General features: G+C 45.9%; 1 protein-coding gene across 2 annotated transcripts in view; it reads left to right on the top strand.

Annotated features, from left to right (window-relative positions):
* The window catches only part of LOC119167709 (tRNA:m(4)X modification enzyme TRM13 homolog), a 423,312-nt gene that overhangs the window by 225,194 nt on the left and 172,800 nt on the right, over nucleotides 1-25,318 (top strand). For both annotated transcript variants that reach the window (XM_037419234.2, XM_037419235.2), the window contains exon 9: nucleotides 2,868-2,942. In XM_037419234.2, the coding sequence (XP_037275131.2) occupies nucleotides 2,868-2,942 (75 nt within the window). The remainder of the gene's footprint in view (nucleotides 1-2,867; nucleotides 2,943-25,318) is intronic.

Consider the following 25,318-nt stretch of genomic DNA (forward strand, 5'->3'; position numbering starts at 1 on the left):
CAAAGCAAATTCGGCAACCGACTCACCGAAAAGCTGTCGACGTTCATGAAAATGATGACAATCCACTGAGACGTTGACGGTGGCGGTGAAGTAGTGTGCCAGTGTGTCGAGGGCAACATCGTATGGGTTCGGAGGGCTTGCGGCAGCGGTGTGCGCGGACGTCTGTTTTTCCGTCGATTCGCTGACCGTGGCTTCAGTTGAAAGTGGCGGCTGGGGTGGGGGCGGTGCCGGCAAGGCGTCGAAAATCCGTTGGCCCTCGGGGCCCAGGCAGTGAAGCAGGAGCGCGCGACGGCGAGTTGCTAGCCACTCGTCGGCGCCAGACGCGAGCACGAAGTTCTGGAACAACCGGAACCAGCGGTGCCAAGGAATCGCTGGCGTGCCCGGAGTCTTGAGGAACGGCGGTGGGGGAGATATACCCGTGGCCATCCTCGTCGCCAATGTGGTATTGCGGCGTGGTGGGCTGCTATCACGGAAGAGAGGAACTCGTACACATGACTGCCGCCATGGGCTACCGACGACTGCCGGTGTTTATTGTACGGTGGATTTATATACACGACAAACAGGTACATAGATCACAGCGCCATCTCTGGTGGCGTCGCAGAACCAATACGAATACAGAACATATGTGCATCACGTACTTTTTGGGGCAAAAAAAGTTTGTTTTCAGCTGCAACTTTTTTTAAAAGCTGTGTTTTATTTACTACGAACTTCGAGATAGAGCAAACGGATGCCGCATCACGCTCAGGTTCATTATAAGCAGGCTCGACTGTGTATATATATATATAAGATATGACACAACGGGAGCGTTGTCAACAAGGATAAATATATTTATTTCCCAACAGTTTCGGGAGGGGTCCTCCCTTCATCAGAGGATGAGTTATACTGACAAGAACTTCCAAACTTCGTTGCAAACTTCGTTGCTGCCGCGTTCCTCTCGCCTTGAAAGATGTTTGCGAGAGTGAGGAGGGAACTAAAAAAAGAAAAGAAAAAAAACAAAAAAGGGGAAGAAAAAAGACGAAAAAAAAGAAAAAAGAAAGAAAAGAAAGAAAGTAAAAAAGAGGAAGAACCACTGTCAACACTGAGAACGAAAGCAACTGTCCGTGTACGTCCACATACGGTTCTTATCACGTGCTGTTCAGTTCTCGACGTGTGTCGGGCCACCCAAGATTGTCGCCGCGGTGGCGGGAGGGTTCGTGACGGCGTGCGTAAAAAAAGGGTTTCCCCTTAATGGGTCGGTCGGCTCTTTACCTTTAATCTTTGTCCGTTTCCCTTCAATGGTCATCAAGTGGAAGGCGAACGTAAACACTTTGTATGTGCATGTGGAAAAAAAAAAAACAAGAAAGGACAGTGTACACGTACGAGTCAGTCAGAAAAAAGCATGGTCTCCAGCTATCAATCTTTGTCAGCAATTTCCTCCTGGCTTACTTCTCGGAGGCAGTTGAGTTTTCCGGGGTCTTCGTTGATGCCGGCTACTAATGTTCGAAATTTGAAAATAAAATGTGCCTCAAGCTGTTCGCGTTCGCGCCTGTTTGAGAAACCGGACTGCAAAAGAGTTACGCTGATATTTTCAAAACAGTGGTTTGGCAGGCGCAGATGTCTAGATAAAGGTAGCTTCGGCAGTGAAGTGGCGTGGTACCGGTGATTATTGAACCGCAGCCGAAATGGCGTGTCTGTTTGGCCGATATATTCTTGTCCGCAGATGTTGCAATGTAGCATGTATATTATGTTACTGTTGTGCCATATCACATACCTTCACGAAGACTAACTGGTCCATTGAATTATTACTCCCACTATATATATATATATATATATATATATATATATATATATATATATATATATATATATATATATATATATATATATATATATATATAGTTCTGTGGTTCCTGCCCACGGAAAGTTATCGTTATCTTTTCATCCACTTTTCTTCACATTTACCTTACACTTCGGTCTAATAACCTCCCCTATACTCTCCTTGGCATTATTGTCTGTTAGATTTCATTAAGATTGTGTCAAAAAACACGTAAGAACGAGCCCTTAAGTATACACTTCTTTTCCTATTCATTAACGATGGTCTCGTACTGGCAGACATCGTGCCTTAGGTTGTATACGAGGGACTATTGGTAAGCTGCCAGTACGTAATAAATTCACATGCTACATGATGCCACACAGGCGCATAAAGAGTGTGCCACACTCGCCGCCATGGCTACAGATGGCGCTGACTGACACTCCCACGATTAAATTCTCGTATATACCCAATAGCGTGTCTGGGAGGATAGCCGGTGTGGTAGCTCAGTGGTAGAGTATCGAACGCGTTATTCGAAGGTTGCTGGTTTGGTTCCTGCCCACGTTATCTGAAAAGTTATCTTTTCACCCACTTTTCTTTCTTCACATTTACCTTACAATTTGGTCTAATAACCTCCCTTATACTTTCCTTGGCATCTATTAGATTTCATTATGATTGTGTCAAAAAAACAGAGAAAAATGAGCCCTTAAGTATACAGTTTTTCCCCTCATATATATATATATATATATATATATATATATATATATTTGTGCGTGCATGTGTGTGTGGTGGTTGCAGTGGCTAATAAAACGAGTAAAGGCAGACACATGTAAATTACGCATCAACAGATTGAACCGCCCGCCTATACATCAACTTGACAAGTTAACAAAAGCAAAAACAAAGCCCTCAAAAACCTGAAAGTAACACATGCAGTGTCACCACAAGTGCAGAATATTTTTAGGTTTTGGGTTTTTTTTTGTTTTTGTTCACCTTCCATGTTCGTACACATGATATGCATTCAATTTTACTGAGTTTGAATTAACGATGCTTTATTGTATATCTTTTCTTAATATTCCAGGAAATGTCAAGCTCCTTCAAGACCATAGCAAAAAGCTCATAGGCCTTTGCAAACACCTGTGCGGGGAAGCAACAGGTATGTCTGTGCTGTACCTTGCCTTAACGTTTGTGTGAGGCAGTACAATAAATCATTGAAGGCAAGCTATACCAATAAATAGCACCACAGTGTTAAACAGGGCTCATGCAGTTCTTTGAAAACCCTTGTGTTTGAAAAGTTTGTTTTGAGGGCCTTGAAAGTGCCAGAATTTTCACAAGTCTTTCGAAATCCTTCAATTTCCTTTTTTTATTTTTTCAATGAAGATTGTCTTAGAATTCAGTCTATTATATGTGATGCTGTAAATGTAGCAGTTGGAATATGTATTGTGCTTATCATAATTAAATTGCGAACATTAATAGCTTCTGCGAGGAAGAAATACGGAGCATTTTAATTATAAAATTCTTTGTCTGAAAACCGAGGTATAATTCTGAGGGACACCTTAGTGGAAGGCTCCATGTGGTGTTGTGTAACATGCACAGAATGACTCACTGCACAGACCTGTATCGGAAAGCGACCGCCGCAGTCAGCTGTACAGCTGAGCACAGTGACAACTACTCCACCGCAGCAGACATATTCGGAAACTCGCAAAAGGCAGGAGGATGAGAAATGTTGCACTGAGGAGGAAGTTTGAAATGCTTAAAAAAATAAATAAAACTACAATTTGCTGTTAATAAATTATGAGCCACTTAAGACACGTATGCAGGGGGGAGCTAGTTTAACAGCCTTAGGAAAACTGTCAATTAACACCAAGCAGCTGGAGATAGTGGACATAAAAATTCAGGAGTGGTATAATAAACTGTTTCTAAATTTTGCTTATCTTGTGTTTGCATCTTGTGTTATATTGAAAAAGAAGAGAGAGAGAAAAGGGAAGGCAGGGAGGACTGTAAGTGATTATCTATGCAACACAATGATTTAAAGATGCCTAAAAACAAAATGTTGTCGTAGCCTTGTTTTTGATGCTCTATCTAGCAATGTTGCCCTTTTTCAATGAATGTAAATATTTCAAGCTTCCAATTCTTCTCGGAAGATGTGTCAGTTTGGTTTGTAACATGCAATGCGGTCTTCGAAAACCCTTGAACTTTTGTCATGTAAACAAGCATGAACCTTGTTGAATATACTTTTCAGGAAGTTTCAACTTTGTGTCTCTCATAGGTATATTGCCTTTTCATGTCGCTCTTTTGTCGAGGTTGAACACTGCGCATATTACAATAGCCTTGTGGGATGCCGTATTGATATAAGGATGGATTCCAACATAAAAGTGTAACAAGTGTTCAACTATTGCAGCAGCATAGGGTGAGCATTCGGACGCTACGCTCATCGGAGGTACCATAGCAAAGTGATGTGCTTCCGAACTTGGTTGGCTGTTTTTGCAGCCGACGCCAGTGACACGGGCCTCGGATGACGATGCAGTGGCGCTGATGCTTATCCGATTGCAGTGCAGCCTGCAGTCCTGTCGTCACGCCGGGCTTAATGATAGCGAGGTGTAGGCTGTGCCGAATTATGCGCAAATTGTGTTGCCATATCAACTCCCTCCCCCAGCTGAGTGAAGAGCCATCATAGACTGTAGAAGTAAATGGGTTGCACGCAACGTCTACAATGTGTAGTGACAGTAGGAGGTTGCGATGTCAAGGGTTGTAAATGGCCGTCTGTGGGTACACTAATGTTGTCTGGTTTAGCGAGTCAATCAAAACACGAATGACATTCCTGCAGGGTGATGCCACAATGGACAACCAGGTAGAGTCATTCTAGGGTGTCTGGAAGAACCTGGGGACGGTGTCCTCACGGCGAAAAGGGTGTGTGCGCATTGCTAGCTTCTTGAAGACGAAAGCTGAAGGCTTACAGTGGTGAGCTGCAGGTCACAAGTGGAGCGCGACGATGGTGCGTTGGAGCCGGGCGATGATATTGGAGGGGTCTGACATCGCGGTATTCAATGATAGTACAGCAAGAAATTCGCCTGGAAGGCGGAACGGTTTTTCGTAGACGAGTTTTGTGGGTGTAGCCTAACTGTTCGGCTTGAAGGTGGCGCAAAGAACTGGGATGATGGCTGGGATGGCTTTGAGCCAGGTTGACTCTGGGTGGCACACGATGGCTGCTTTGAACTGTTGGCGGAAGCACTCGACCATATTGATCTTTTTAAAGTAAAACTAGTTTCAAGCATCGTAATCCAACCTTTGGCACTTATTATTAATAGGCTGTTTTTTGTGGGTGTGTTTCCGAGCTGTCTTAAGGTTGGTAAAATAGTTCCCATTTTTAAGATGGGCGATAAGACTTCTGTTCGTAATTATAGGTCTATTCGTTTCCTATCCTCTTTTTTTTGGTAATATAATTGAAAAACTATTTCACATTCGAATATTGCCTTATTTGACAAATTTAACCCTTTTGTCTCATCAACGACTTCAATTTTGTCCAGCATATTCAACTGAGCGTGCACTAAGTACCTTAAAGGAGCACTGACATCAAATTTTAGAATCAAAATGTGCCCTTCCCATGATTTCTGGATGTGTGTGGGTCATCTCAGCCAAACTTGAATTGAATCCGGCACGTGGAAGTTATTTTATTTCTATGGCAAACAGCGTACAAGAGTTTAATAAAAGTGGAGCGCCATGTGACATCGACACTAGTGCTTTGTGTTTGGTGTGATACATTCCACGCATACCGTCCTGAGTGACGATGCGCTAGTAGCGATGACGTCTACGATCTGAGTGTTCTTATCAGGCACGAACTGGCGCCAGAGCCTGGATACGCTCTCGGTCGTCACGTATGATCTTTGTCACACTGCTTTGAATAATTTCGTGAACTTACCAAAATGTAAACCACTTTTAAAAAAACGGCGAAAGAAAAAAGCATGATTCAACATGTGCTTGTCAGTCAGCATATCGGGGAACCGTTGTGAGTTGCAGTTGTCTCGATCAAAGCGCAATGAGGGTGTCTTTTCATATCACGTATATGTTACACACCAACACGACCACAAGCTATCAAAGTGGAACAGCGTATGTAGTAAACAGATTGAAGATGGAGCTTGGAGACGAGGAAGAAGAATTGAGCAGGGGCACGCTCTATATATTTTTTCAGTATCGTTCTGTCAACAATAAACCCAAGTCGTATCAGTTCTGCGGTCTCTCTAGTCCTTCTGTAACATGGTGCCAAGACCAGGATATCTGAGGACAGACGCAAAAGACAGACCCCATTCGCAACAACGGGTCGAAGAATGAAGCAGCGGTGTCTGGCTCAAAGACGAACTGTCGAGGGAAGGACCATCACCGACGACTGTTGGCGACACACATACACAGGCAAGAGCTCTCTCAACACATTTTAAGCATGAATAAAGAGGCCCTATCAAAGAAGCAGAAGACGTTTCGAGCAAATGCGGCAATGCTTAAAAGCGAAATTAATAAGAATACAAAAAAAGACGCCGATCATGCGCAACTTATGACACTTCTAAACCAGATGAAGAGTGTGTCACTGACGCCAAGACAAGTTAATGAACAGATTAAACCACTCATTGAAAAGAAGACGCGGAGGCAGAGTTTGAAAGAGTTTTGCAATATGAGATGAAGATCGTCGCCACAACGACAAAAATAGAGGAGCAATTACGCGAGTTATAACAAGCAACGCAACTGACTACGAGAATAGTCACGAAACAAGTGCAAGGTACTTATCGAATCTCGGAGACGCAAGAGCTTCTTAAGTTGCCACGTCTTTAGATGATCAAGTGTGATGGAAAAAAAAAACAGCATGGCCAAGGTTTTGGCATCAGTTCGAGACATCGGTGCATACCAGATTGAACATGCCGAATAAAAAAAAAATTTAATTACCTTCTGGCGTCTCTGAGCAGGGGGCAGCGTCTCTAATAGAACGTTTGCAGTTTTCTGATCAGAATTACGAGCATGCGGTCGCTCTTCTGAAAGAAACCTTCGGACGACAAGATAATTTAAGAGAGACCTACATAAAAAGCTAGCAAACGTGGAAGCAGTGAAGAGTCCTAAAGATGTAGATGGGTTGAGGAAGCTCTTCCAAAAGTTGCAGGTGAACACACGAGCATTGCAGTCGTTAGGAGTGCAAATGGGTAGTTACGCCACGGTGATAGCTACTGTTGTAAAATCTGCGCTACTGGTGGATATGAGGATTGAGATGAAAATGAAGAAGATAGAGAAAGGTGCCAAAAGACCAGTAACTACAGAAACGGACTCAACGTCAAGAAACAGCACGAGCAGTTTGAAATAAATTGAGGAGTTTTTAAAGATATATATACGCAGCAGAGGAGAAACTCGAGAGGAAAAATACGACGTGACCCAGTCACCGCACAGTATGAGGCGGACTAGAAAATCTATGCTTCAAAGCACTTTGATGGAAAAACGCATCTTCTGTGAGATGACTGGATATTACATGGAAGATTGCAGAAGAAGCATTACTATGCAAACAGAAGAAAGAAGCCTTGTAACGGGAGCGAAGGTGCTTCAGATGCACCAGACCTCACCACACGGCGAAGATATGCCGCGCTAACGTACACTGCAAAACATGCAAGGGAAGGCACGCGTCATTCATGTGTCGACCACGTATACCTGCAGGAAAGTCGGCACAGCAGCAAAGTGTTGATGATGTTGAGCAAGTACGTAAAAGCACGCAACCTGACCGGTTAGACACTAGCAAGTCCTGCAACGTGCACGCGCAGCAGTCTGGTGAACATAATTGCATACTACTGCAGACAGCCTTTCCGAGGACGGAGGGAGAAGACAGCGGGTGCTACGCACGAATTCTGCTCGACAAGGGGAGCCAGAGGACATTCATCCTCAAAAGACTGTCAAGAAAACTAGCGTGCAAGGTAAAAAGATCTGAAAGGATTACCGTAGGATCATTTGGAGGAGGAGAGATGGAACTAGACATGAAAGTCGTCGAGGTCAGCGTAAGGAAAGACCCCACATCGGAGCAAGTCACGATTGAGGCGCTGGAAATAGAAGTTATATCCTGTGACGTGCTACCATCGCCACCATTGACAATACACGAAAGAGCAAGATTGATGGGAATTCGTTTGGCTAATCACAGTGAGAAGACGGACAAAGAAAGAAAAAATATGGGAACTTTGATAATAATTGTAGCAGATTATTACTGGACCGTAGTCACTGGTCGCACGTGCGAGATTCATCCAAAAGCAACGGCAATAGAAATGGTGTTGGGGTCCAAGGTCCTGTAGGACTTCATTGTGTGCCAGTGAAATCATCGACTGTTATGGTACTCAATGTCAGTGCCAAGTCGGACACGACTGTCGACGAACTGCAGCAATTCTGGGACTTGGAAAACATGAGAATCAAGAAAAAACCAGCAACAAAGATGAGAGATGACCGTGTGCTAGAGTACGTACAACAAACAATGGAGTTCAAAGCAGGAAGATACCAAGTGCGGCTACTATGGAAGGAAAATGTAACATTGGGTGACAAACAACACCATTGCAGAGAAGAGGCTTATCCTGGTGAAAGAAATTATACAAGAATAAAGATGACCTCCTAGCCTACGACAAATCCATCCGACAGTACTTCGAGCAAGAAATAGCAGAAAACATCGAAGAAGATGCCGGATCAGATACACAGAACAAGTTTGTATACTACTTGCCGCATCAAGCGGTAATTAAGAAAGACCGAACGATGACAAAGATACGGATCATCTTTGACGCATCGTCAAACCAGAATCCAGGCGACTCCTTGAATGACAACTTGGAAAATGGGCCACACCCAAATCCTGACATCACATGTTTGCTGATGAACTCTCGGCATCACAAGATCGCAATGTCAGCCGACTTGGAAAAGGCATTTTTGCATATAAATTTACGAAAATGACCGAGACTCACTGCGATTTATGTGGTGAGAAAGAATACCCAGCGAAGATATGCCAATCCCAAAGACAAAAACGTGGAGGATGACGAGGGTTACTTACTGCCCCGCCGCGGTGGTCTAGTGGCTAAGGTACTCGGCTGCTGACCCGCAGGTCGCGTGGTTGAATTTCGGCTGCAGCGGCTGCATTTCCGATGGAGGCGGAAATGTTGTAGGCCCGTGTGCTCAGATTTGGGTGCACGTTGAATCCCAGGTGGTCGAAATTTCCTGAGCCCTTCACTAGGGCGTCTCTCATAATCATATGGTGGTTTTAGGACATAAACCTCACATACTAATCATGACGAGGGTTACTTTCGAAACTACACCAAGTAGCTTTCTTCTAGCGGCCACAATTCATCGACATTTGGATAATTTCGAAGAGAAATATCCTGCAGTTGTGGTGCGACTTCTGAAAGGAATCTACGTCGATGACGTTTTACTAGGAGCCGACGAATACTCGATATCGACAAAAATATACAAAGAAGCAAAAGACATTTTTCATAATGCAGGAATGAATTTAAGAAAATGGACTTCAAATGACGCCGAACTAAGAAAACTGTGATGAAGAAGGAGATGATCTGGATCGAGGGATAAGAGGGACAAATCAAGATTTTAGGACTGAAATGGAATTTCGTAGATGACGTGTTGAGCTTTCCCGACACTGCAGGGCGAAATGACAAGGACATGAGACAACTCTCAATAAGACAGGTTTTGCTAGCCACGGCAAGGCTATATGACCCTCTAGGTTTTTTTACATCATTTTCAGTTAGAGCAAAAATATTGCTGCAAAAAAATTTGGGTGGAGAAACTGAAATTTGACGACCCGTTACCAAGCCAGCATCGATCAGCTTGGAAGGACTGGTCGGAGGAGCTTCGGCAATTTGATGACTTCACCGTTAACAGATGCTATGACAACAGGCAAGCTGAAGTGAAAGCATCGACTCTACACGTGTTCTCCAATGCAAGTCCAATGGCGTATCGAGCAGCAGCATACATTGTAACAGAATATTTGATGGAAGCAATGCAGCCAATTTAATCGTTGCAAAAGGTAGAGTCGCTCCAATTAAAAACATTACACTAGCAAGATTGGAGTTGCTGGCGGCCACAATATCAGTCAAATTGGCCAGTCATATAACTGAGAATTTCATCAGGAAGCTAAGGAGTGTGAAATTCTGGACTGACTCTCAAATTGTATCATGCTGAATAAAGTCAAACAAGATGAAAGATCTGTTTGTTCGCAACCACGCAGCATAAATCAAGAACAAGTCCAACGAGAGTCAATGGGGTTATGTTAAAAGTGATGAAAATCCTGAGGATTTGATGACAAAGGGGATGAAGATGAAACGTTTGCTGAACAGTGAATTATGGTGGAAAGGCCCCACGTGGATCAAGAATGAAAAACAAAGGCCTGATTATGACTTCACGCAAGAAGCGGACAGTGATGACAACAAAGATGACGAAAAGACAGTGGCAAGCTTAACTACCGCCACGATTCAAGAAAAGATAATTGATGTGAACAGGTTTGGATCATACAAGAAAGCGTTACGAGTTACCGCGTGGGTGATGGGTTATATAGGAAACCGACGAAAAGAAAGGAAAACAGGTTCGCTCACCGGAGAAGAATTGCACAAGGCAGAGTTTGTGCTGATAAAGCAGTAGCAGAACACGTTACAAAATGCAGTGACTCGAATCTATGGCAACATGAATCTGTACGGCACGAACATCTTCGAAGACGATCAAAGTGTCCTAAGAGTAAAAGGGAGACTTCAGTGGAGTGATCTGAGCTTTGATGAGAAGCATCCTAATGTTTTACCAAGAGAGAGTCACTTTTCAGAACTCCTAGTTCTGAACGCGCATCAAGTGACAATGCACGGTGGCGTTGCGGCAACATTGACACATCTGAGAACGAGGTTTTGGATTATGCATGGCTGACAGATGGTGAAATCTGTTATAAAGAAATGCATCACATGTAGAAGGTTGAATTCTAGATCAATGGCACAAGAAATTTGACCACTACTGGCTGACAGGATAACGCAGACGAGGTCATTCGACACAGTTGGTATACTTTGCTGGACCGCTAAATGCTCGGTGGAGAAAGGCTATAAAATTACAAAGTTCTACATTGTCATATTTACGTGTGCAGTAACAAGAGCCATACAACTTGAGTTGGTCAAAAGGATGTCATCAGAAGCGTTTATACAAGCATTTCGAAGATTCGTAGCTATAAGAGGATTGTGTACAGCTATTTACAGTGATAATGCAAGAGTGTTCAAGAAATCTGAGAAACAGATGATCAAGATATTAAAGATAGAAGCTGAAAGGGTGCAACAGTATACCAGTAACCTCAAAATAAAATGGAAGTTTATTGTAGAGTTAGCTCCATTGTGATCCATTGTTAGAGTTAGCTCCATTGAGAGTGATCAGAAGCTTTAAGATGTCCATGGCAAAAACTATAGGTGCTCGACTTTTGGATGAAGAAGAACTATGGACTGTGATTGTTGAAGCAGAAGGAGTAATTAACAACCAGCTTCTTACTCATGTGTATGACGACCCTAACGAGCCACAACCCATCACACCGGCAGACGTTAGAGGAGGTAAGCAAGCAATGAACAAGCAGGAAGACAGCAGACTCGGAGACTACAGTTTGCTGAATTACTGGAGTGCAAGAAAACTGGCAGTGATAACATTGTGTACCAGATAGAAAAAGGATCACATTAGGGAGCTTAAGTGTGCCAGCAGAAAAATAGAGGGTCACACAAATATACAAGAAGGAGATGTACCTCTGCTTGGAGAAGCGCGAAAAAGAACACAGTGAAAACTCTGCAAGGTCGAAAAGATTTTCCCAGGGAAGGATGGACTAGTGAGAACATGCTTGCTTTGTACACCTGAAGGCAAACTAGTCCAGAGGCCAATTCAACTGTTGTATTTGCTCGAAGGTTGCTTCGGTTGAATCTGGCCGGCAGGAAGATATAGAAAACAGATTGAAGATGGAGCTCGGAGGCGAGGAAGAAGTGACCAGGGGCACGCTCTGCATATTTTTTATTCTTGTTCTGTCAACAATAAACCGAAGACGCATCGGTTCTGCGGTCTCTCTGGTTCTTCTTTAACAGCTAATAAATGGATACCATCTCTAGCAAGTACCAACTCGCAGGTATCGCTGAGTTTTAATTCATATGTAGACTTCTTTGCATCCACGTAATACTGAGTTACTGCCACCGCAACCGCGAGAGGCTGGATAGGTGGGGCCATCTGGAGGCGCAAAGAATAACCTGTCAAGCAGGGAACATATCCTATTTCTCCAGTGATGCTCATTCCCGATAGGGATATTCCATTTACCTCTTTACGTATACCTGAATGCCGTGCAGGCCAAAACAGACCAATGTAGCTAACTGAGACACACGAGCGAACATGGCATCCTTAGGCACCTCCTCAGTGCTGCTTGTTACAGCATCTATTTTGGAATTGGCCTCGCCGCGGTGGTCTAGTGGCTAAGGTACTCGGCTGCTGACCCGCAGGTCGCGGTTTCAAATCCCGGCTGCGGCGGCTGCATTTTCGATGGAGGCGGAAATGTCGTAGGCCCGTGTGCTCAGATTTGGGTGCACGTCAAAGAACCCCAGGTGGTCGAAATTTTCGGAGCCCTCCACTACGGCGTCTCTCATAATCATATGGTGGTTTTGGGACGTTAAACCCCACAAATCAATCATTTTGGAATTGCTGTTCTGTAAGGGCCGATCGAAGCAAAAATAATTCGCGACGTCGTGAATCACGAGGATTCCAAGCTCCAGGCTATCGTATTCAGCCCGAGTCGACACTTTGTATGGCGACGACGGCAATGCAGGTGACAAGGCATGACTGACCGTGTCCGCCTAGCAGACGAAATGTTTGCGGGGCAGCTGAGCCTGACGTCACTCTTTTCTGTGGAGAAGTGGTCAGCTGTGGCGCGATCTGGAGGTGACTGCGAGGTCACGCCACTGGTAGTGCTCCCAGCGCTAAAAATGACTGGATTGATGGCTGTTTTAAATCGTGCTAGATACCAGTGATATAAGTCAATAAAAGTGATAGTTATTTATCCCTCAGTTGCGTTCTAGGTCGCGAATAGCTGCTACGTGGTCTATAGCTACTCGTTTACATAAAAATCTTGGCATGAGTGAATTGGATGTCAGTCCTCATTTAATTGAGGAAATTAAACAAATAATTGACAGAGGAATACTCGTGGGATCTATTTTTATCGATTTGACAAAGGCTTATGACACAATAAATGATCCTGTACTACTTGCAAAACTGGAATCATTTGGCATGTTTGGCCCTCCTCTGAACTTTAATAGAAGCTACCTCAGTATTTGGTCTCAAATTATATATGTTAGTGGCCAAGTTCATTAACGTAGGTGTGCCACAGGGATCAATTTTAAGCCCTCTTTTACTTTTGATGTTTATTAATGACCTGCCTATTATTCTTACTAGGACCAAGTTTATACTTTATGCTGACAGCAGAATTATCTACACTTCATCTAAATCAGTTTCTGCGCTCCAGAATGACCTCGACACAGATTTACATAACTCTATGGTGCCAGAGTAATCAGCTGCAGATCAATGCTACTAAAACCATCTTTATGTCGCTTAATACCACTCAAAATTCACTTAGTATACAGTAAAACATAGATAATTTGAAGGCCACTGGATCGCAAAAATTTTTCGAATGAAACGGATGTTCAAATTAACCGAAATAAAGGAAAAAACAAACAAACAAGCACTACAAGATGAAATCTCATGCTTTTTTTTTTTTTGAAATAATCTGTGATATTGGATTTGTTACGGGGGTTTATCGGGGTACACAGCGACCGGGAAGATAGCAGCAGCAGCAGGCAAAGCGTAGCCAGGGAGCAAACAGCCAAGCGAGCCAGGCGATGGCAATGCGCTTCCGCATGTGTCCATCTTCCTCAGAATAACCCCCGGTATCGAGAGGTAGCCATCCTGGCGACCTAGAGAGAGGTCAGAGGGTCATAATACGGCTTGAGGCAGTTAATGTGGACTGTTTCTCGTCCCTGACGACGAAGGTCGGAAAATGGCATAACGGGTTCAACCACATAATTAACAGGAGAGGTCTGCGCAACCGCGCAGAAGGGTCCGTGATCCCTCGGAAGAAGCTTAGACGAAAGGCCGGGAGCAGAAACTGGTGGGACCCAAAGCCACACGAAAGAGTCGACGGTAAAAGAGTCAGGAGGGATGTCGGAGTCGTGACGCTGTTTTTGGCGACACTGTTGGTCGTAGGTGAAAGAATGGGCCAGTTGTCGGCATTTCTCAGCGTGGTGAGCCACCGCAGGCACAGGCTGGTAGTCGTCGATGTCTGGATGATATGGCAGAATCGTATCAATGGTGCTAGTGGGTTCACGGCCATATAGCAAGAAGAATGGTGAAAATCCGGTGGTGGCTTGAGAGGCGGTGTTGTGGGCAAATGTGACAAACGGAAGAACAAGATCCCAATTGCAGTGGTCTGATGCAACGTACATCGACAACATGTCACCCAGAGTTCGGTTAAATCGTTCCGTTATTCCGTTTTTTTGTGGGTGATATGCGGTAGTGGTGCGGTGAATAATTCTGCATTTGGATAGGAGTGATTACAACACGTCTGAGAGAAATACATGGTCGCGATCACTGAGCAGTTCACGAGGGGCGCCATGGCGGAGAACAAAGCTGCGTAGAATAAACAAGGAAACGTCCTTGGCTGTTGCGTCAGGTAATGCAGCGGTTTCCGCATATCTTGTTCCACGGCGACGACAATCCAGCGGTTGCCAGCATATCTTGATCCACGGCGACGACAATCCAGTGGTTGCCAGCGCCTGTACATGGGAGAGGCCCGTACAAGTCAATGCTGACGCGCTCAAATGGGTGGGCTGGGCAGGGAAGCGGCTGGAGAGGGGCTGTGGAGAAGTGCGAGACTGGTTTCTGTCATTGGCAGGCGAGGCATGAGCGGACGTATTTGCAGACGAAGGTGTATATTCCGCGCCAATAATAGCGTAGGCCGTCGCCACACTGAGGGCCATTGTGGAAAGTGGAGCACAGATCGCAATGAAGATGGCGGGATACGACTAATCACCATGTGCGGTCATCGTTGTGGTAGTTACGGCGTTATAAAAGACCATCATGAATAGCGTAATGCTGCATTTGGCGGCGTAGCGCTCGTGGAGCTGGGGTGGTCAGGGGGCTTGACAAAAAATTTATAATTGTGGCGATCCATCGGTCGTTTCGTTGCTCCGAGGCCATGTCCAAGATGTCAAGTGGCGAAATATCATACTTGTGACTAGATGCGCTGGCGTCTGAAATGAGTGGGAAGCGTGACAGGGCGTCGGCATAAGAGTGTTGTTGGCCAGAACGATATATGTATTCCTAGAGTCGGAGGCCCCACCGAGCAAGCTGACCTGACGGGTTCTTGAGGTTTGACAACCAACACAGAGCGTGGTGTCTGTTAGGACGTCAAAAGGATGACCGTAAAGATAGGAGCAAAACTTCTGTAGTGCCCATATGATGGCCAGGCACTCTTTCGGTTACGGTGTAATTGGTCTCGGGTTTTGTGAGTGCACTACCGGCATAAACCACGTATTCGGCATTGGCATCGCCACGTTGTGTTGGCACAGCATCAAGGCCAACACCACTAGCATCCGTGTGAATTTCTGTGCGTGCGCTCGGAGCGAAGTGACGCAAAATTTGTGGAGACGTAAGAAGGTGTCGAAGTGCGCTAAACGCATCGTCACAAGCTTCTGATCAGGTAGATAGATCATTGTCACTTTGCAGCAGTGCATTGAGAGGTGCGATGACAGTAGCAAAATTATGAACAAAGCCCTGAAAATAGGAGCATAGGCCAATGATGGTGGCCCGTGTACTCAGATTTGGGTGCATGTTAAAGAACTCCAGGTGGTCGAAATTTCCGGAGCGCTATACTACGGCGTCTCTCAAAATCATATGGTGGTTTTGGGACGTTAAACCCCACAAATCAATCAATCAAAATCACTGAAGGTGCGCAGTGTTTTCAGGATAGTAGGCTTGGGAAACTCAGTTACGGCTCGAAGTTTAGCAGGATCGTGAAGAATGCCTTCTTTGGAGACGACGTGGCCTAGTATGGTTAGTTTTCTAGCGGCGAATAGGCACTTTTTCATGTTAAGCTGGAGACCGGCATTTTGGACACAGGTCAAAACTTGATGCAATCGTTGTAGATGGGTCGGGAAATCTGGCGCAAAGACGACAATATCATCTAAATAGCAGAGGCAAGTGTGCCACTTCCAGCCGCGTACGATGCTGTCCATCATGCGTTCAAAAGTGGCGGGCGCGTAACAGAGACCGAATTGCATTACAGTGAATTCATATAATCCATCTGGTGTTACATGCGCGGTTTTCGAGCGGTCAGTTTCAGCCATGGGCACTTGCCAGTAGCCAGAGCGGAGATCCAAGGAAGAAAAGAACGCCGCTTCTTGCAAGCAGTCGAGTGCGTCATCAATTCGTGGCAACGGGTACAGATCATTTTGGGTAATCTTTTTAAGCCGGCAATAATCGACGCAAAATCGTTTTGTGCCATCTTTCTTCCAAACAAGGACGACAGGTGATGCCCAAGGACTGTTGGAAGGTTGAATGACACCGCGTTTAAACATGTCATTCACCTGGTCATCGATAAGGCACCTCTCACTCGCCGATACTCGGTAAGAACGCTGTCGAATGAGCGCATGGCTTCCGGTGTCGATAGTATGCGAAGCAGTCATTGTGCGGCCAAGTGCCCTTGCTTGGCAGTCAAAAGAGGAAGAGAAATCGTCGAGCAAGCGAAGAAGTTGGTCTCGTGTCGTCGTAAGGTCGCTAGCTATAGCTGGTGTGAAAATCGTGGTAGTGGCCGAGGAGTTGATGTCTCGACGGTGGCCATATCAGTGGGGTCGTCCATGGTGTCGAATATCGAAGATGACGCCAGCGGCTCGGCTTTGCCGAGGGTTTCCCGGCATCCCAACCCAGAGGCCATAGGGAAACTATCGCTTCCGTGCAGGTTTCACACCTCCGCCGACATGCCCATTCGAAGGAAATGTCTACTGGACCACTGCGCACTATCGACATCGAACGTTCTTGTTCTTGTTTACCTTTACTTGTCACTTCACTGCACTTCATAGGGTGGGCGGGCGGCGAATAGGCGGACTACGAGGGCTGTAACCTTGCATCACAGGCCTGGAAGCGACTGCGGCGTATGTCAGGGGAGCGGCAGTCAGAGCCTGAAAGAGCGAAGGCGAGACCTCTTCAGCGACCTGGTCTCTGAGGATGTTTTGGAGAGGGGGTGCCAACGGGGAACTCGACTGGTCATGAACAAGCGGCATCAGCGAAAGCTGGCGAGCGGCCTCTTCACGAACTAAATCCTTAATCTGTAGCAGCAGAGATGAGTTGCCAGGAGCAATAGCCAATCCCGACATTGAAGTCGCCTGTGGATGAGAACAGCGCATGGCCTTGCGTTGTTTGCGCAGCTTATCAAAACTTTGGCAAAGACTGACAAGTTCAGACACTGTGGATGGGTTCTTTGCCAGCAGCATCTAAAAGGCGTCATCTTCAATCGCTTTCATGATATGCCTGATCTTATCGGCATCGGTCATTGCGACATCAACGGGGTTACACAGGTCAACAACGCCTTCAATGTAGCTGGTGAATGTTTCGCCATTCTGCTACGTACAGCCATGCAACCGTTGCTCGGCTCGAAGCTTGCGAACAGCGGGGCGCTTGAATACTTTCGTCACGTGCGTTTTGAAAGCAGCCCACGTTGGGAAGTCACGTCTGTGGTTTCGACGCCACTCAAATAAAATTACATGTAGCTGAGCTTTGCAGCGTCATCCCAGCGGTTGATCACGCTTACCTGTTTGTATTCGGCGAGCCAGTCTTCAACATCTTTCTCTTCTGTACCGCTGAAGATTGGTGGGTCGCGTTGACGCGATGGGCTGAGCCAGATCAATGTGGGCACCAGGACAGCAGGTTGTTGCTGCGGTTGATTTGGCATTTTATCCGGCATTGCAGATGCTGGCTTGAGTTTCCAGCTGCGAAGTTCCAGGTTGTCGCTACCCAGCACTTCCACCACTTGTTACGAGCGTTTATTGAGGTACACAGCGACCGGGAAGATAGCAGCAGCAGCAGGCAAAGCGTAGCCAGGGAGCGAACAGCCGAGCGAGCCAGGCGATGGCAATGCGCTTCCACATGTGTCCATCTTCTTCCTCACAGATCGTTTATTGCGGTAGTTCGCTGCCCCAAGTGCCATGTTCTCAAACCAGCTCACAATACTCAGCATTTCCCCGTCACCACTGCTGCACTCGACAAAACTGCAGAAGGTGTTCACAGCATTGACAACTGAGACTGAAGCAGGCGCGCGGGCAGGCTCGTTATTATCACCATGATCACCGTCATCGCCGAGTTGCCCACTGTCGGTGACGTGCTCCTGCACATCAGTGTATGATGTTTATACACCCGCCTCAACACTGGAATACTCCACGAAGCCTAGTCCCTCACCGGAGTCGGTGATCTGGGCGCACATCGAGTCTTCCTCGTCGTGTAGGCTGGACGAGCTGCAATCTTCATTAAGATCTTCGCCACCTTGTTTGTGGAACCCGGCTCGTTCAAAACAGCTCTTGATCACCTTTGGCTTCAACTCCTTCCAGGCAAAGGCAATTAAACAAATCGCACCAAACAGATCGATGTGATATTGCTTTCTATCGTCGTAGCAAAGCAGAACCCGCTTCAATAGGTGGTGGCGGTAAATCTTCCTCGTTTGCAGGATCACCTCTTGGTTCATTGGCTGCGATATGGCCGAAGTATCTGCTGGGAGGAAGACGATCTTGACGACTTTTAGGTTTCTGATGTCCCCATGGGCTGGGCAATTATCAATAACAAAGAGCATTTTCCGGCCTAGGGTAGCAAACTTCCGGTCGAGTAACCGCACGTATTCCTCGAATATCGTCGCCGTCATACAGACCTCCTTGTTATGTCTGCATGTGACAACATCCCTTGGAGGAAGGCGCGGGTTCTTAAAGCACCTAGGCTTACCCGATTGGCCGATTACGAGCAATGGAAGCTTGTGGCTTCCAGACATGTTCGCACCGAACAAACTAGATATTGCAAGACACGCAAGAGCAGACGCGCAACGTCGTCTTCCACGAAAATGCCAGAGACCGCCACTTGTGATGCTCGCTATTCCTCCTTTTGTGTTACGGCTAATAACCGTGACAATATTCTCTCCTTGGGCTGCTTTCTCTCCGAGACAGTGGTGTCCTTGGCAGCAAATGTTTTCATGGGAAGCATCTTGTAGAACAAGGCTGCCTCATCCAAGTTGTAGACATTGTCCTCGCCAAACTCCTGAAGCAGCGGTGCCAGTGTACGCATCTGCCAGTCGTCAATAATAATCGTGTCTGCGCTGCCACTTTTCCCACACACGGTAAAGTATGTAAGGTTATTTTGCTGTGTAAATCAGGCGAACCAACCATTAGTACACTTAAAGCTTTCGTGGCCAAGGCACAGTGCCATGTCATCAGCCTTCTCCCAAAGGATGGTGCTGTTCACAGGATGATTAGCTGCGTTTGCGTGTTACAGCCACTTCATCAAAGCGACCTCAACATCCGGGTACATTGGGAAGCAGATCTTTGATCGCTTTGACGAATGCGTTTTCTCATATGCCTCAAGTAACTTTTCTTTGTTCTGGTCGAGAACGCTGACAAGGGCATTTTGTGCTTTTCGGCGAGTTGGGTCTTCGTGCACGGCGGCTTTTCAGCCTCCTCAATCAAGGACACCTTCCCCCGCAGCGTCAGCGTCTTGTACTTCGGCATCATGAGTCCAAAAAGCGGTCAGGACTTCGCACGCAACACAAGCAGGTGTAGGCAGCGAAGTAAGTAAGACTAATGGTCGGAAGCATGCGAGCTATGTGAAAAACGCGATACAGAATGCGTGAAAAACGGGAAAACATTGAAAAATGCGAACACGGGAAACATGAAATGGAAAAAGCATTTTAACCCGTTTCTGGTACTCCAACTATTATGACCTCCGAGATAAGCGTCCTTGTAAGGCCATTTCGCGTCCGCTGCTGCCGGCGAGAATTACAAATTATTCGAATGAAACCCCGCGGGCTGTTCAAATATTCCGGCAAAATTCGCATTGAAAAACACGGGACCACAGAAGTTCTTCAAGTTATCTGAGTTCGAATTAGCAAGGTTTTACTGTACCACCTTCCCGTTACATCGGCAATAACATCATAAACACTTCTAGCGAAGCACAGTTTCTTGGTGTCATTTTAGATTCTGGACCGAAATTTCATTAACATGCTGCTTGACTTGTTAAGAAGATTGCATTTGAAATCAGTGCTGTCATCAAGACATGTATGTATTTTCCCCATCACAATATACGTTCTTTGTATTTTGCCTACGTTCCCAGTCATATGTTGTATTGTGTTGTGTCATCTGGGCCAGCACTTACTTCACGCTCATTGAATGATTGCAACGACTTCAGAATCAAGTAGTTTGACTAAAAACATTTAGCCCATAATAGTCGTCATGTAGCTCATTGTTTCCAATGCTTAACATACTATCACTAGGACAGCTATTTTTCCACAGGCGGTCCTTAGTTGTCTATTGGCTCATCACGCATGACATTCTCATTGCATGCATTTATCATCATCACCTAACTAATAGCAATATCAACCGGTTATCCTAGAAAAATAACCTGCTTTCACTAGCTGTAAGAACAAACTACACCAAGTTCACAACCTTGTGTACAAGCATAGCGATTTGAAATTCATTGTCCTTTAGAATAAAACTGTTGCAAAACATTCATAATTCCAGCTTGCCCGGTAAAAATATTTTGTTCAGGCATTTATCAACTCATTTTAACTGTGTAATTACCTTTTAATAGCTCTCAACAGTTCTGTGTTAGTGTCATATCTGTATACGTTTGCCTTTGTACAACTGATACCACTAATTATAAAACTAGTTGTGTTCGTCATGTAGAGTTCAATAATCTTGCTTTGTTCTCGCTTTATCACCTGCTTTTGATTCTTTTCATGTCTAATTTTTTTCAGTAGTACTATCATCACGTTATGTATTGATTGCATTGTTATTGTTGCCTAAGCTTCTTAGTTATTGCTCTCAAATTCGTATTTTGGATGCGTTTTTAATGGGAAAGTGTTTTATTTCGGGTCCTACACGGCTCCGCTGATGTATTTCCATCATGGATATGACATAGTGAAATGTGTACTGAGAGATTGCAAAAAACAATGAGAGAGAAAAGTTTCGTAGTGAGGCATCGAACCGGTGACCTCTCACGCTGCGCACGACACAAGCCACTCTTCACACCATGAAGCATACATTGGCAAGCTTGCTAACAGTGAGTCATTTATATACACCATGTATCGTTGGCAGCCCTCAGAGCTCCTCAACTTAACCGTGTTTTCATCATTAGTAGCGAGATGATGCAACAATCTCGCGTTGCGCACCTTTCGCATTTTTTTAACACACCTCCACGGGCCATAATCTTTCGAACTGCGCGTGTGCTTTTCAGATAAAGCTCATGATTCACGAGAGGACGAAGGTAATTTTGCTTAGCTGCCGCGGCTATGTTTAGGAAAGGAGTATCAGTAAAAATTGTGACAGTTCGCGCTTGTCCTGTGTATTCACAATGCCCACAAAGCCACTGAATAAAATAGAAGTAACTGCATTTATTGTTATTTTCTTCTGTCCTCCTCTCCTGCGCTTTTCCCTGACGATTGGTGCTCCCATTGGACGAACACCATCACGTGCTCCTCGCGCGCGTTTTCTCTTGCTTCTTTTTTTTTCTCTTGGGCTTGAACTCCATAGCAGTTCGCAATTAAAGAAGTTTTGCATGTGTGCAGCGTGTCTCGCGCCTCCTTTTCGGATCTCTGCTGCGTGGTTTCAGCCAGTATGTGTTTGCGATTCCCCTTTGGGTGCACTTTTGGTTAAAGCATACATTAAACTGATGGCAAGCTACATTTTGGATTTCGTTTAAGAAGCGAGACATGCCGCAATGGAAGATCTGGCTGCATAGAATCTGCTGACATGACTTCCAACCGTGTCGACTCTGTAAGGTACGTGAGTGACTCTTCGCATTTTGCTGACATTGTTACGTTTTCCTCCTTCTAAAGGCCGCATATTCATTTTTGCATTTATTTGTAATGTTCGTCCGCAGCTTTCTTGAAGTAGTTTTCAAACGCGTTTCTGATAGCCACAGTATTGGATTCATGCTTTTTAGCTGAAGACGCTTTTCGGTTTGCGCGCAAGGCACGTTCTATGGCAACGCCGACGTCTACCGCATGTCGCATTTTTGTGTGCGGAAAATGTCGTATGCATTTTCAACTGAGGTGCTGGTGTGCAATTGCCGCGTTCATTGACTAATAAATACAAATTTTCTTCACAGCGCCAGTTGCTTTGAGAAAGCGTTTCAGGGCTGAAGCTCCTAAAGCTGTGGGTTTGTCCATGCATGTCTGTGACTAGTTCATAACTGCTTAGTTATATGACTCACTCAGCAGGTGGCGCTAGTGTGAGTGACAGACAGACAAACAGATAGACACACGGACGGAGGGACAGATGGACAGACAGACGGACGGGCGGACAGGCTGACAGACGCATGAACGGACAGACGCATGGACAGACACATGCACAGACGCATGGATGAGCGAACGGACGAAAAAGCCAGAATGAACAGACTGACGGAAGCACGGACAAACAAACGAACACAGAAGTTTGGACACACAGAAGGGCGGGCGGACGCTTCGCCCCACTCATCATTCACTCCGTCGATATTCTGTGATTTTTTTCATGGCGCCTCATCCCGTTAATAGATTCCACAGCCGTCAGCAGTCTGATAAAGGGCGCCGTGATGCGCGGTTGTTTCTCGCTACCACCCATTTCGTTGTCCTCTCACTCGACATTGCAGCTTGCTGCGGTTACTCGGGCTGTCAATGTCACCTCCATGAAGCATACATGGTCGTGTAGATGAGATGTGGTATGCAACTGGGCGGTGGTCCAAAGACCTGAGGGGGTCCAAACACACTTCCCAATAAAGTTTTTCAGGCTGTCCGTCTGTCGATGTCCTCTCGTTTTGTTTTGGCAGTCAGTAATAGCTTTAGATTTTAAAAAATCTCACCGAAATGGCAGCTGACGAGCGCAAGTGCTTTGAGGCAGCAGCCTTGGGGCAGCAACCTTAGACAAGGAGACCGTCGGCACCACATACGTGAATCCAGACAGACAGATAGACACAGAACTTTATTGAGGTCCTGAGAAACACTATCTCTAGGAGGTAGAGCAGCGGGCTGCTTCCACGTCGGAACCTTACCGCCGTGTCGTGGGCCCTCTGGACAGCCCAGAGTTGATGTGCAAGTTCTGAGCTCCTGAGTGCAGAGTTCCATTCCTCTTCAGTCATGTGCCGAGAATCGCGTGATGAGGGGCACTGCCAGAGCATGGGGTCTAACTAAGAAATGGCACCACAATCTGGGCATGTTGGATCAATGCTTTCAATAAACTGGCTGTGGGAACGAAGACTGGGGTAAGACCTGGTTTGAAGCATGCGGACAGTAGATGCCTGGGCCCTACAAAGTTGCATATGAAGAAGGGGGAAGATCCTTCTGTCTAGCTGATAATGTTTGGTCACATCGTTGAAAGTGAGAACATCCTTAAAAACCATTAGGTTGGAGTCTGAAGGTCCCGCAGGCTGCCCAGCACGATGAGTATGTTCGCATGCTCGGACGTGAGCGATCTCGTTTAGGTTTATCATGGAGGCCAGATGTTATTCGAGGTGAGCCGGAAACCAAATTATGGCGTGTTGAGAAACATCCCTAAACCCTAGACCTAGGATTCGAACTATTTCAACCGCTACTGATCCAGATGCAAAGGCTTGCACCACCGCTCATGAGTGTATAGATGTGTTGCCCGGAGTCGTCAAGGAGAGCAAGAGCTATGGCTACCTGTTCAGCTTTAGCGGGAGGGGTGTTCCTGATAGACGCAGAGTGAATAACACAACCGGCGTGGCCAACTGCAACGACCTAGAAGTTGGCTGTTTGACCGTATTGCGCCGCATCTATGAAGCATGCAGACTCTGGGTTTGAGCAGTGCTTCATGAGCAGTGAAGCACTGCTCACTCTTGAGCAGTGCTTCACCCGTGGCCTTCCACCTGTTCGCGTTGTGCTGCGGATGTACGTTGCGGGGCTACGGAGCGACCATAATGTTGGCTCTTAGCTTCTTAGTGAGAGACTGACTACATTCCTCTTCTACCGCACTATACTCTAGGATTTTCAGGATGCTCCCTCCTGAAGCCGAGGAGGAAAGCCTGGCCATCTGAGCCGCATGCTGTGCCTCGATAATCTCTTTCAATGTGTTATGTATACCCAACAGCATGAGGCGTCCCGTACTGGTACCCGAAGGGACCCCTAGCCCTCTTTTGATGCTCTTGCGGATCAGGTGAATAATCTTAACCTTTTCATAACATTACCAAAAGTTCATGGCAGCAATCTAAGTAATGTGACTTATTAAGAAAGCGTGGAATAGCCTTATTAAATTGTCCTCTCTCAAGCCACCTTTAGAGTTGGAGACCCTAAGGATGAGCCGAATCATGCTTGCCATTTTAGCTGTGAGCTTGTTTATGACCTGCCCATTTGTGTCATTCGCCTCTGTATGCATTCTAAGTACTCTGATTATCTTTACCCTAGGAATGATATGACCAGAGCAGGTGCGAAGCACTACATTGTTATCCGATAGGGGGAGCCAACCTCGAGGCTTTACACCCCTTCTATTAGGTCTGTAAAGCAAAAGTTCCGATTTGGTTGGAGAGAGTCGTAGTCCAGTGCTACTAAGAAAAGCTTCAGTGTGACGCGCTCGGCCACCTTTCTTATGCAGGATTTAAGGGAGATGGGTCTTAGATTACAAAGGTTCAGTGGATGTCCCGGTTTCGGGATAAGAATGACTGACGCCAGCTTCCATGATTCCGGGACGGTGCCCTGTTCCCATACCTTGTTAATCTCGTCTGTGAGTATTTGTATGGAAGCATCGTCCATATTACGTAGAATTTGATTTGAGATAGCGTCCAGGCCTGGGGCTGATCGACTATTCAGTTTCATGAGGACCTCCCTCACATCAGTCATGCTGAAAGGTTCGTCTAGGGACTCCACACGCGGACCCTCATAAGGGGGATAGTCGGCATCGCACGAGAGATCAACTGGCAGATAACTTGTCGCGTGGTGTTGGAGAACTTCTTGTTCTGAGTCTTCCTGTTTGCCCATATGGAGAATTTTGTCTATAGCACCCCTCTGGTTAGATTTCGAGTTGGATTCTTTTAACAGGTGCTTCAGCAAGTTTCACCTGCCTCCTGTGCGCATGTGGCCATCGACCGAGTTGCAAACTTCATCCCATTGTTGTATAGAGAGCGTCTGACAGTGTTTTTCAATCTGGTGATTCAGCTCAGCAATTTTTTTCCACAGCCTACAGTTCAGTTTCTGTCCCTTCCATCTGCGGAGAAGGACCGTTTTTAGCTTCAAGCAAATGCGCTAGATGGTTG

Source organism: Rhipicephalus microplus, chromosome 6 (assembly GCF_043290135.1).
Source record: "Rhipicephalus microplus isolate Deutch F79 chromosome 6, USDA_Rmic, whole genome shotgun sequence".
Taxonomy (NCBI): domain Eukaryota; kingdom Metazoa; phylum Arthropoda; class Arachnida; order Ixodida; family Ixodidae; genus Rhipicephalus; species Rhipicephalus microplus.